The sequence below is a fragment of the Python bivittatus genome, unplaced genomic scaffold (assembly GCF_059951505.1).
Source record: "Python bivittatus isolate LINGU-HERP-01145 unplaced genomic scaffold, Pbiv_v1 ctg000570_np1212, whole genome shotgun sequence".
Classification (NCBI taxonomy): Eukaryota; Metazoa; Chordata; class Lepidosauria; order Squamata; family Pythonidae; genus Python; species Python bivittatus.
In genome coordinates this window covers 15,320,913-15,334,181 of record NW_028277097.1, presented here as the reverse complement: position 1 = coordinate 15,334,181, position 13,269 = coordinate 15,320,913, and the positions used below count along the sequence as shown (strand labels likewise).

Below are 13,269 nucleotides of genomic sequence, written 5' to 3'. Positions count from 1 at the left end.
AATCACATTAATATTGGGTAGAGTCTCAAGATTCCAAAACATCACATGATAACTGAACGCAGTGCTAATGACTTGCTCTTTATTCAAAATTACAGTGACCTAGAAGAAGTTGTTTCCTATCAAACACATTAGCCTTGATGGAAGTTATTAAAATAATAATTTTGTATAATGACCTTACTTGCCTTTAAAGTGAGTGAAGAGAAACCAAGTGGAAACCCTTGCAGTCCAAGTCAGAATAAAAAGTTGAATTAAAGATATGCTCTACAGCATAACGCATTTAGGATGGTGGAAACAAGGTCCCAGATGCTTACAGATTCTTTGCGAGTACCTTAACACACCATTAGCTAGAATTTTGGGATGGTGAACAAGAGGAGTTCAGCAAACCCTGCTTGACTGATTCATAAGGAATCTTTTTTTTCTTTTCCTATAAAGAAAAGGCGTACAGTAAACCCTCGATTTAACAGACTAATGGTGAGAATTAGCATTTGTTAAAGCAGAATGTCCATTAAATCTGAATGCAATTTTCTATCTGTGTATTTCATGTATTTTACACATACGTCAAATATCAAATGGAATTTTACACATGTGCAGAAACAGAGTGTGCAGGTTTACATTGAGGATTGGCTGTATAATTTCAGATAATTAAAAATGTTTTTAAAAACCACACTTCTACCAATGCCAAAATTAAAATAGTTGAATACTTAAGCAACTCGAATTACACATCACTAGTTTTAGGCCCAAAAACCCTTTTTTCTTTATGAAAATATAGCAGGACAGACACACACCCAAATCTGGAAACAACTGATTTTGCCTTTGATCCAATGGTATGAGGCTCCCGCAGGTCTTCTAACGTATTGCTTAGATGACAAATTGTGATATCAAACAACAGCAATGGAGGGCTGATAATTTAGGGATGCAGTTTGTGCTCTTCGTCATGGGCCCAAAGTCAAAATCCAGGTTACAATGTGTTTGCGTAACACCATACTTTCGATAATCCTAAAGGACCTCATGCATTTTTCCAGCTGACATGTAATATTCCCTGATTCCCTGAACATGGAAATAATCCAACATTCATTTTCATCTGGGACTCAAGAGTTTTAGATACGCAAGGACATTTGAGAGGGGTTGACTGATTGGGGTTTTGTTTCGTTTTGCTACTTGGGGTTAAAATACACCATACTTCTGCAAACCGGAGATGTTAAAATCCTTTTCATTTTTCAGGTGCCCTATTTCATATCCAGTCCTACTGACACTCATAATCTACGTGTGCTTTTAGGAAGATTCGGGCCCTGAAAGCTATGAAACACAGGAGTGAAAAATCTGAGTCACTTCTTCCAAAATCCTTCTTTCCTAAAATCCCAAGAGCTGCTGATGAAATCACAAAGCCAGTTTAATTAACTGCAGAACACCAACACGCACACATTAAAAGGATCGTTTTATATACTGCATTCCTGCAGCTGTACACATGCACATTTATTAATTCAGTATATTGATAACTGTGTTCATGCTAGATTAAAACACCAAAAACTACGCAAGGACTTCACGCAGGAAGAAGCAGGTTTTCTGAGTTGCACTGAATTTTCTCCAGACGTAATGCTGATATATCAAGACAATCCCTCAGTTGTAAATAAAGACACACTGTGATCACTCATTCAGAGTTGGCTGTGAGCAGAAAGCCAAGCTTTTTGAAAGCCCTGGATTGTCTCATGGTATAACCAAGGAGAAATGATAAAGATAAAAAGGGGATTTAAATGAGCTCTCCAACATTCAGCATTCAGACAACGGTTCATTGTCTCGGAAGCCAGATTTCCAACCATCTTCACTTTTTTGTTCTATCTACTGTGGCCCTCTTAATTGTTGCCTGATGCACCCATTTCAGGCACTGAAGCAGAGCGAGATGACCACCTCTGTGTCTTTACTCAGGAAACACAGACGTTTCTGCAAAGACAGCATTCACAGGCAGATCATCCAAGAAAGGCCTTTCAACTCTTCTCTTTGGCCCTGTTTATTCCACTGCTTCATGCAGCAAAATGTTTTCTCTATGCACACCAAAACTCTCGTCTCCATTTTAAAAGGGAAAGATTCTTTATCTTTTGTCTGCTAATGATCCAATTGCCAATGACTTCTATTATTCATAAATCACAACTATGCAACCGCCTGATCCTCCCATGTTCAGCCCTTCCTTTCTGAACAGCAGTGAACTAATTAGTGTATCCAGGATCTCTTCCCTGGATCGTCTATCCCTGCACACAAGGACAAGAGGAAGAAAAAAGACTCCTAACACTGCCTTGTGCCACCAGATAAAGTGACAAGAGCTGCAAATTTAAAAGTCTAAATGCACAGGAACCGTGCCGGGAGAGGGGGGTGTAAAAAGTTGACAAATGTGTTGGTGGATCTCTGTACTATTTGGGAAAGCAAAGGCCTTTAACTAGAGTTTAGCTAAAGTTCTTCTGCCCTTCACATTCTCCCAAATGGGAAATTTGCATTCACTTTCAAGAGACTCACTCACACCCTAGAAAACACATTACTGTACATGGACAAAGAACACATCCTCCAGCCGGGGGACCCTTCCTGGGGGTGGACTTCAATTCCCAGAATTCTTAGCAATGATCATGCAGTCCAGGAATTCTAGAGGGAAAAGTCCATTCATTTTGGAGGGCAGCCACGTTCTTTTGGGCTACTTCTTCAGGGAATTCCAAAGAAATGCAATGTTAGCTTGGCACGATAAAATTAACTGAGTCTGCAACCTTCAACAGACTGACCTGAGAATAAATCTGTAAATGTTTACATCACAGTAACCATGCATGGGATTGTACTGAAAGAGCTTGGTGGCACTTATAAGAAATTAGGTAATTTTTTTAAGAAATAGAGGTTTTCACAGAGAACCCATATTTTGAGATGCATGAAATGATATCTTCGTAGATAGCTGTGTCTACAGGCTATATAGGCACAACAGAGTTAAAAACTGCAAGCACTAAAACCCAAAAGCAATCAAATGCATAGGAAAATTTCTGACATTTCTGTGCAAATCTTGAAACTTACAAGATAAACACGATGACCTTGTTTGTGAGCACGCACGGACAATAATTATCTTTTGCCACTGCTATTTTAATTTTATTTTATAGGCACTGCAAGACAGGATGCTGGTACAGACTTGCAAAATGTCTATGTCGATGTACCTGGATGTGAAAATATGCCAACTCGGGTAACATTTCGTGCATTTACAGTACTTCATGAAAGTCTACCAAAAATTTTTAGAACACCTCTTGCCACTCTGGCACCCTCCAGGGATATTTGGACTAAGTGGTAGTATCCAGGTAATTTTGCTTTACCTGGAAAAAAACAATATTTGGCTAATATCCAGTTAATACTTGAATGGAAGAACAAAGAAAGAACAAGGAGAGCTCAGGATTGTGGGCTAAACTGCAAATCAAAAAGCAGACAAACATACAAATAAACCTGGAAGGCAGGACAAACCACTTTTTTATGTGAAATCAAACACAGTTTGTGTCATGGGTAACACTGGTGGACCAGAAATTAGGAGACGGTGAGTTCTAGTCCTCCCTTAGGCACAGAGCTGGCTGGGTGATTTTGGGCCAGTCCCTCTCTCTCAGCCCAACCCAGCTCACAGGGTTGTTGTTGGGGGAAAACAGGAGGAGGAAGGAGTATTAGGTATAGATGCCACCTTGAGTTCTACAAAAATAAAGCCATAATATATATTTTTTTTTCCTCCTAGCATTTTTTCCCACAGGTGCAGGATCTGCTTTTTTTTTTTTCCAGATCAACTGAATGTTAATCCATTAGCAAACCCAGGCAATCAATTTAATCCAGAAAGTTGTGGTGCATTAACCACGGTTAATCATGATGTGCAAACATGCATTATGCAAGGAATTCCACAACTGGAATGCCCAATATTTCAGACTGAGCCCAAGAAAAGTTTAAAATGCATTAGGAAATAGTTTCTCTCTTTAGTATAAATATTTCTTTCTTTAATATGATTATTAAATTACATTAATTATAATTTTAATATAAATCAGACATAATATAATTTATTTCCTATAATGACAAGGTCTCTTTCTTTAATACCAGTACAGCTTTTCATGAAAGGACAAGAAACACTGTTGAATTTATTTTATATTTTATATTATTTTATATTTCAAATTTAGTCACTGCCCATCTCACTCAAGAGTGACTCTGGGCAGTTTTCCCTCTCATGTTTTCAGTTTATAGCTTTTTCGTTCTCCGATGAGATTGGGGAGGACTATTCCGTTTTATTTTCCTAACAACCCTCTTTGGTAGCCAAAGCAAAGGTCACATTGGACTCAACACTCCATGCATTTTATGACCAACCAGGATTTGAACCTCGATCTTCCTGCTCTGCCCTTAATAAAGACAAAGAGGGTGGTTTCACCATCCCGGTTCATTTTACCTCTGCAAACAGCTGCCCAGCTGCCACAGCCACCAACATAGAGGGATGTATGGTAGGGTGTCACTGATGCTTCGATGGGCACCATGCAACTTCCCACGTTCCTGCCCCAGACAGGTAGCTGCGTGGTGTCCACACCTTGAGTCCCTTTCAAAGACCTGGGGAAGCAGCAGCATGGCTGCAAACCAGGGCAGTCAGCAGTCAAAGGCAGATGGAGAGATAACCCTTTCTATGCCTGCTTTAAAAGGCAGGAGAAATCACAACTGCCAACCTGGATTGTTTCTACCTGTAAGGAAATGTGCTTAGCACCTATCCTAGAGCAAGGGCAGTTAGTTAGGGGCACATTTCAGCTCTCAAGGGAAAGCAGTCCCAACTTGAGGTCTAGCAACAGAAACTTAATAGCCAGTAAGCAAAAGCAATCAAAACAGCCACCCGGTCCCTTCTCTGCACCCAGTCCTATGGCAACTAGCGCCCGACAAGACGCCGTTCAACTGTTGGGCAAGAGGATGATGGCTACCAGCAGAACTGACAGAGCAAGTAAAAAGAAGTCACTTGGACTTTATCATGGCATTTCTCTTTTGAAATTGCCTAACTTCCAGCTTTATGGAGGCTTGTCAAAGGTACAATTTTGTTTATGTTTGTAATTGCCTTAATTACTATTGCATTTTGTAAGACACCCAGAGTCTACTGGGATGGGTGGCCATATGACATCTGAATAATAAAAATAATAATCACTTGCTCTGCTGTTTTTCAGCAACAGTAAGCAAAAGCGGAGGAAAGGAACCCAAATGCAGATGGTCCACTAACTCCAGGTGATGGAGAGGATGGGAGGAGAAAGGTCCTCCAACCTCCATGGTGGACCTTGCTGAATGTTCTGAAAACGCGCATTGCAACTCCAATGCTCTTCTGGCCCTTCCGCCATGGAGGAAACACCCCTCTCTGGAAAAGCGCACCTCCGGAGCCACCCTGGAGCCCAAGGCAACACTCAGATTTCCAATGGGCAATTTCCCTTCCAGCAGGAGCCTCCATCATCCCTTAAGAGAGCCGCACCTGCCACCCTCTGGAGGAGTCGGGACTGCAACTCCCAGAATTCCATTTCCTGCCCACGCCGGTGGGAATTCGGAAAAGTTGCGGTCCCAGGATTGAGCTGGAGGGATCCCGGTCTACGTTGGAGAGGTTACTGTATCTTCTTCTCGGAAGTCGGAGGCGCTCATCCCCACGACGTGGGCGCCCCCGCAGAACTGCGAACTGCTTGCAGCGCGGAGGCCTCCCCGGGGCCAGAAGGGCCGACGGGGCTCGGGCCGACGGGGCTCCTGAGCAGCAAAACCGGCTCCCGGAGGGAGCAGCGGGAGGGCGGCCTGTGGGTCAACCGCTCCGCTGGGTTCCCGCGGCTCCCGCCGCTTCCTAGCCGCGAAGTTGGAACTCGTCTTTTCCGAAGCCGGCAAGGAGCGGGAAGCCCGGGAAGAAGAGGAGGACTTGGGGAGAGGAGCCGGGGCGGCCCCCGCGGCTGGAGACCGGCCTTGGTTCGAGCCGCGCCTCCCGCCCGGGACCGCGGAGACTCGCGGTCCGGCAGCGCTATTCTCGCAACCCCCCGGGGGAAGAGGAGCCCGAAAGCAGGCGAAGCGGCATTCACGCGCCGCGGAGCGTCCGTGCGCGGCGGGCGCCCCTGCTGCTGGAGCGAGCGGGCTGGCCTCCGCGCCTCAGTCTCCCCCTCTGGGAAATGGAGACAAGAGCGACTCCCCCGCCGCTTTCCCGGCGGGGCTGCCCTGAAGCGGGCGGGGCGCACTTTCGCTCTCCAGGAACAAACCCGGCCGGCCGCAAAGAGGAACCGCAGGGCGCGCCGCAAGCGGGAAGGCGCTCCCGAGGCGGCTCCGGCGGGGGAGGAGGGGAGACCTGGGGTGCCCCGGCGCGCGCGCCCCCTCCCCGTTACCTTGCTGTAGAGCTCCGTCACCGACATGTCCTCGCCAGCGATGCGCTAAGCAAAAGGGGCGCAAAGCGGAGCGCGGCGCTGGCGGCCGGAGGAAAGTCCCGGGGCAACTCCGAAGCATGCACGCCGAGCCCAGATCCGGAGCGAAGGAGCGGCGCCCAGGCGCGGGGGGCAGAGCGAGCTCCGCGGAAAGGCGCCCGCGACCTTTGCCCGGCCTCGGCCCGAGTTATTTACCAAGCGCCCGGCGAAGAGCGGCAGGCGGAAGGTGGGGAAAGGAGCAGCCGCTGCCCGGCGAGGCGGGCGGGCGGGGCGGGGCCGGCGCCGCTCCCTCGTCGCCAGGTAGGGGAGGCGCTGGGGCTCGGCGGGAGGCAGGCGGGCAGCCGCCCGGTTCCGCTTTCCTGCGCTCGCCTGGTTGGCGCAGGTGGGAGCGCCGGCCAGCCCGCAGGCGCGGCTCGCCCTCTGCCGGCCAGCCCGGGAAGGAGATGCGCGCCGGCCAGACGCCCCCGGGGTGCCTCGCGGTGGCGCGGCCGAGCTGCGGAGGGCCGGGCAAGATGCGCTCTAGGGACCCCCCGCCTCCGAGCGCGCCTCTGTGCTCGCCTCCCTTCCGCCTCCCAAGCGGGGCTGCCCTTAACACCACCGGCCATCTCCGTTTCTCCGGATGGTCCCAGGGGAGCGGGCAGCGGCTTTGCTAACTGCCTCTCCTCCTCCGAAAAAGAAGACGTGCAACGTGCGGAGGGGGCGCTCTGGACTGAGGGGACGCGACCTGCGCCCCGGTCGCACCCTTTTCCTCCCCTCTTTTCCCAGCCAGGACCAGAAGATGCCGAGCCCTTGGCTCACCTGCTGAGTTTCTACTTCTTATGGTAAGATGGCATCGCGACATCCCTGGATAAGCCCCTTTATTCTTCTGGAACATTAGGGGATCTCCCAAGAGATGGTCCTCCAGGTAGATCGATTCCCACAATTCCTCTTGGCATGAACCTGCCAGATATCAAACCCAGCCATTGGAGGGTGCCAGGGTGAGAAAGCTGCATTATCTTTTAATTTTTCAACTCCACCCGGAAGGATCGGTCAGATAATTTTACTGGCTGATGGAAAGGAAGGGAAAGGGAAGGAGAGGAAAGGAAAGGTTAAGTTGCCCCTTTTGGGGAAAAATAGCAAAAAGGTGGGTTTTTACATAAAATAGGCATTTCTGCAACTCTTGAAAGATTTCCAGACTATCAAAACAAAACAAAAACCCTGCACTTTATTACAGTTTTGAAATGTGTATGTATAGGAGGCGTTTCATGAATATCAGGAGCTTTGGGTTTTCCTTTATTAAATCAATTACCCCTTCATTGCATCACATACAGTATGTAATTGAACTGAACATGGAAGTGGGAAAATAGAGGATCTCACATTTTGCCTGAAATGCTGAGATGATAGAACATATGTTCATATCAGAACAAATATTTGCTGCTCTTTCTAGCATTTTTGGAGTGTGTATGTATGCATGTGTGCACCCACACACAAGCCATTGTATGTACTGGCAATAAATAGAGACTTGCTCAGTCATATGATGGCTAGAACAGTTTAGAAGTCGGAGACTCCCAGTCCTACCCTTACCTACCAATGGCTAACCTCTCTCTTGGCTGTGTTCACATGACACAGTGAACCACAAATCAGTGAGCTGTATTTTAGCCCAGTGTGCTGGTTTATCCCAATCTTTGTGGCTAGGTTATGAATCAGAAGTTTCTGTGCATTTCAGGGCTTTCTAAGTGCAGTATTAGTCTTGAAGGATGGCAAGATCTCAAAATGTGGAATCTGGTGTCATATTTTCTTTCTGAACTGAACCTTGCTTCAAATTACTGCTTGTAGATCGTGCATCTGGAAACAAGGCACCTCCTATATCACTCAACAGCTACTTCTATGCACATCCTCAAAATCATTCCAGCCCAAAGTTTGAGTTTCATGAGAAGTCAGGCTGGCTTTGTAGTTCAGTTGTTAGAAATGCCCAGGCATCTGATGACTAAAAATTCTTCTCCGTGGCTTCAACAATATACCAAGTCAGATACTCTTTTCATTCTGCATCAATGTTCCTGACAGATGCTTCTTAATTAGTTCTCTGTTCTAAAACACTGGAGTGAGATGAAGCACTCTGATGTTGACTTCTGGGAACAAGGAGAACCATTGAGAAATTGCTTTGATTTGGGGGATTAAAGATCTGCCTCCTTCTTCAAATCAGCTTCCATCTGCCTGGAGCTCCCATCTAGGAGCCATATAGGAATATTTAATGCGGTAGCAAGCTTGCTACTAATGTGCCGACACCAAAGGCAGTCACCAAGGGCCTGGAGCTTCCTTGGCTTATGAGGAACACAGAGCAATGAAACTGGGGGACAGCCACAGCATGGATGGTGGAGGAATTGCTATGAATAGACTGAGCACTGATGAGAGTACATTATCTCACCTATCACATGCAATTATGGATGCAAAGAGGATGCGTTTCACCTCTGCTGTTGCATCCACAATGAACTCCCCAATCAGACTATTCTGGGCAAGTAGGGATCTGGCTGGTGTCACTGCAACAGATTAGCCGTGTCCCAGGTTGGAGAAGCAATACGATGGGTTTGCAATGCACTTTATGAACAAAATCAGTCAGGTCACTAAGTGGGATGCCAACATTCAAGTCTGCACACACCATCTGAAATTGATACCAGCTGCAGGAAATGGGCAAGGGTCTTGCAAGTATTCGCTGACCACCTGCCCTCTTGATTTTCATCCTTAAAAGAAGCTGGCTAGGAAAGGGAGTTGAGAGGGAAATGCCTTTTTAAGGGAGGGACTGGTGCCATCAGATGTCAAGATATTGGACAATCAGCTCCTGGGGAAGATCTTTTTGGGCCTGTTATCAAACTCCAGTCTCATCACTAACCTCCTTTTTGGGGACAAGATTTTTGAGTGACGTAGATGGATTCAACTGCTGGATGAAACCGATTTTTGGGGATCTGTTACAGTCTAGTTTTAAACTTCAGCACAGAAATTGCTTTGGTTTTGCTAGTAGGTGCCCCTTTACAAGAGAGAGGGGTGAGGATACCACCCTATTGCTCTTCATGAACTCTCTGCAGCTTTTGATACTGTGAGTTGTAGTATCGTATTGGGCCGGCCCTGTAAGCTGGGAACTGGGACATTCCTATCTGTGGGCTTGTTCCCCAAAAGTAGTGCTGGAGGATGGCTTTCTAGCTGAGGTTGGAGGTTCCACAGGGCTTAATTTTGACCCTAATGCTGTGTAATATCTAAATGAAGCTGCTGGGAAAGGCCATCTGGACATTTGGAGTGAGATGTCATTAGTATGCAGATAACACTCAGCTCTCTGCTCTCTGCTTTTCATCTGAATTTCATCTGCTGGATCGGCCTTGCAGGCTGTGAAGCATTGGATGAGGGCCAGTAAGCTGAGGCTGAATCCCAGGAAGATGGAAACTCTGGCTGGCAAATGTTGAATGCAGGAATTGCTGGATGGGGTGGACTTTCCCTGAAGGACCAAGTGCAGATTTGAAGATCTTCCTGGAAGCCAAATTGTCACTGGAGGTGCATATGATCTCAGTGACCTGGAACACCTTTGAAAAGCTTTAGCTGGGAAATCAGTTCCAGCCATTTCTGAAAGGAGATGGCTTGATCTCAACAGGCTGCGTGCTGGTGGCCTGACTAAATTAATGTGTTCTGTGTGGAGCTGTGCTTGAAGATGGTCCAAATCATGCAGGGCAGGCAGACTGCATTCAAAGGAGATGGTCTTGAAGATATTTGGAGCCAAACCATGCATGGCTTCATAGATTAACCCCAGCGCTTGGAATTGCATTTGGAATCCTTGTGGGAGCTGATGCAGGTTGGACCACTGGCCTCTGTGCCAGCTGCAGTTGCTGATACTTTTCATAGTGACCCCATATATGGTGCACTGCAGCTGTCCAATCCAGAGGTGATAAGAGTGAATTACTGTTGCCAAGGCCTCCCCATTCTGAGAAGAGTTAGAAGTCACGCTACCCCAGCATCTACACAATTCCCTCAGTAAGAATTAGAATTAGATTGAAGTGTTGCAGTAATCAAAATCAGATTTACACAAGATTGGACATAGCTGAATAAGGACCTATTTTTTTGATGCTAGCTAGTGAGTATTATATTGCTGTCATCAATAAGAACAGCTCAGTGCACTGTATTCCTGGATAATAGCTAAGACCTACTGGCCGGCCACAAGTGAACTGGATTACAGATCCCATTACGCCAAGATCTACCAAACTGCATATTTGTTTGGCATGATGCATAAATCCAGCCACTATGGCAGGTCAGCCATGGTTTGTGGCTTAGTGTGTTGAGTGAACCTAGCCTATGATGCTATATTCAATAAACCATAGTTAAGCAAACATTTGGCTGGTATGATACATGAACTCTGGATTGCTTCTTGTGATGATGAAGACCTGCACAATAACTCAGAGCTTTTTCTGGTTTCTTCACTGGCCTGGTTAAATCTGGGATTCTTAAGCCAAGGCCAAGGTCTCCCCACCTCACTTAATCCTGCATTACAGCTGGCAAAAGGCCTTACTTGGGAAAATGGAGGGCTCTCCATTCAGAGTCCCTCCAGTCAGTCACTCAGGCTCTAGTCATCTCTCTTATAGACTACTGCAATGCGCTCTACATGGGGCTACCCTTGAAAAGTATCTGGAAGCTTCAGCTGGTTCAAAATGCAGCTGCGTGGGCAATTTTAGGGGCCCCAAGGATGGCACATGTAACACCTTTGCTATGTGAGCTGCATTGGGTCCCAGTTTGCTTCTAGGTCCAATTCAAGGTGTTGGTTATCACCTTTAAAGATCTACATGGCATGGGACCGGCTTACCTGAGGGACCATCTCACCCCCATTATATCCACCCGTCCCACCTGGTCAGGCAGGGAGGGTATGCTGCGGACCCCGTCGATGAAAGAATGTCGACTGGTGGGGTCCAGAAGGAGAGCCTTCTCTGCTGTGGCCCCCACCCTATGGAATACTCTCCCCCCAGAGGTGAGGCAGGCCCCAACTCTCTTGTCCTGGAAAGCAGTCAAGACCTGGCTCTGCCAACTGGCATGGGGCGAGAAAAAGGGCAACCAACCTGGGGGTGGCTAGCACCTTGAAGACGCTCCCATATGTTAACATCTTACTGACCATCAGCATCTTGGAAGATATTATTTGTGTATGTGTTTGGTTTTTATTCTATTTTTATTGTATTTTATATTTTTATGGTGTTTTAATATTTATTGCTGTTTTATTGTGAACTGCCAGAGTCACTTTTTGTGAGATGGGTAGTATCTAAATTTGAAATATAAACAAGCAAAGAAACAAATAAATTCCCCACTGCCAAGGACAGCGGAAGGCTGCTCTGTTTATGTGTTACAAGAATCAAGAGACCCTCAGGACTGTAACCAGAGTAGTCTGCATTTTAAAAGAAGCCCAAGTCCCACAAATAAAATAGCAAATGATTAAAATTAAAGCTCTAACATGACCGAATAGGCAGGGACTGGATTTATACAGTGAACTAAACTGTAATCATGGCTAGATAGCTAAACCACAGTGCCCTAAGCAAACTGTAGTGTGAACCAGGCCTATACTTAAATGCGAAGCCTGCTGCAACTTTGGAAGAATTCGGTGACGGGCTATAGCTGAAATAGCAATTCCAGTTTTCCTAGTCAAAAGGTGCATAGATGAGAGGTTTGGGAAAGATTCTTGTCCAAGATGCTGAAGAACAAGCATCACCTTTTCAGTCAACCCCCTTTCCAAACCCTGCAGCAGTAATTACAGCTTTCATTAACAAAATAGCAAGAAATAATTATAATTACTGGGAATGCTAATTCAGGGCATACCACTTTGTTGTCTGAAACTATTTTTGGTTCTGGGGTGTTACCATTGCAAGGAACCAAAGATGAGAAAAAAGGGTGTCCTTCACTCACTCACTCACTCACTCACTCACTCACTCACTCACTCGTTCGTTGGTTCATTCATTCATTCATTCATTCATTCATTCATTCATTCATCCTTGTTAGATCTTTGGTTATTACACTTTACATACCTGGATTCACACAATATGCTAAATAGATGTTTAGAAAACACAACTGCTATCTTCACGTAATATGCTGTATCTAAACAAATAAAGAAACACAGCTTAATATGATGAGAAAGATTCGACTATTAAATGTTTAAAGCTTGTTAATACAGTTGCTTTGAATTTTACAGCAGGAATACCCCAACCTGGATTTATAATTTTTAATAAATGTAATTCTATATTGCAGAAGCAACAGGTGAGACGTTGGAGAGGAGGGACAGTATAAAAGAGATGCAACTGAACTTTTTAGTGTTGGTAGCATTAGAATGAAGCACAAAATGAATTTCTGGTCTACTAGGTAAAAATTTAGACACATTTTAGAATGGTTTAAAAGGGTGAAAGGCCAATATGTATGTGTGTATGTATATATGTATGTGTGTGTATGTTTGTTTGTTTGTTTATTTATTTATTTATTTCAGTACCACTGTGATTTTCTTGTAAAATGGATTTCTGAGTAGGCTGAACCTGTTTTTCCAGATTGTGATCCAGAGACAAGTGATATCTTCCCCAGAAGTCTGGTATCCTAAAGATGTGCTTGATTGCTGTTCCCAAATCCAATGGCTATGAAGACCAGGATGATGGTGTTACAGTCTAATCTATCTAGAGAGATCCAGACTGGGAAAGGTTACATAAAATGGAGGAAGCAGGAGCAATTTACAACAAATGCAATTCTTGGTTGCAGTATTGGAATTGAGAAAACCAGACGGGGCAAAATGCTGCTAAAACCTCAGAGTAAAGGGTTGAGAAGGCTTGCTTGTTAGATGTAAATTGAATTCTAATGTAAATCAATCCCTTTATACAATAATAGAGCAGATGCACTAACA

At 45.6% G+C, this 13,269-nt stretch overlaps 1 protein-coding gene across 3 annotated transcripts in view; it reads right to left on the bottom strand.

Moving 5' to 3' along the window:
* Positions 1–6,648, bottom strand: part of MYO5B (myosin VB) — a 253,937-nt gene extending 247,289 nt beyond the window's left edge. For all 3 annotated transcript variants that reach the window (XM_088152666.1, XM_088152667.1, XM_088152668.1), the window contains exon 1: positions 6,357–6,648. In XM_088152666.1, coding sequence (XP_088008792.1) covers positions 6,357–6,383 — 27 coding nt within the window. In that variant the 5' untranslated portion in view covers positions 6,384–6,648. The remainder of the gene's footprint in view (positions 1–6,356) is intronic.
* Positions 6,649–13,269: the final 6,621 nt, after the last annotated feature.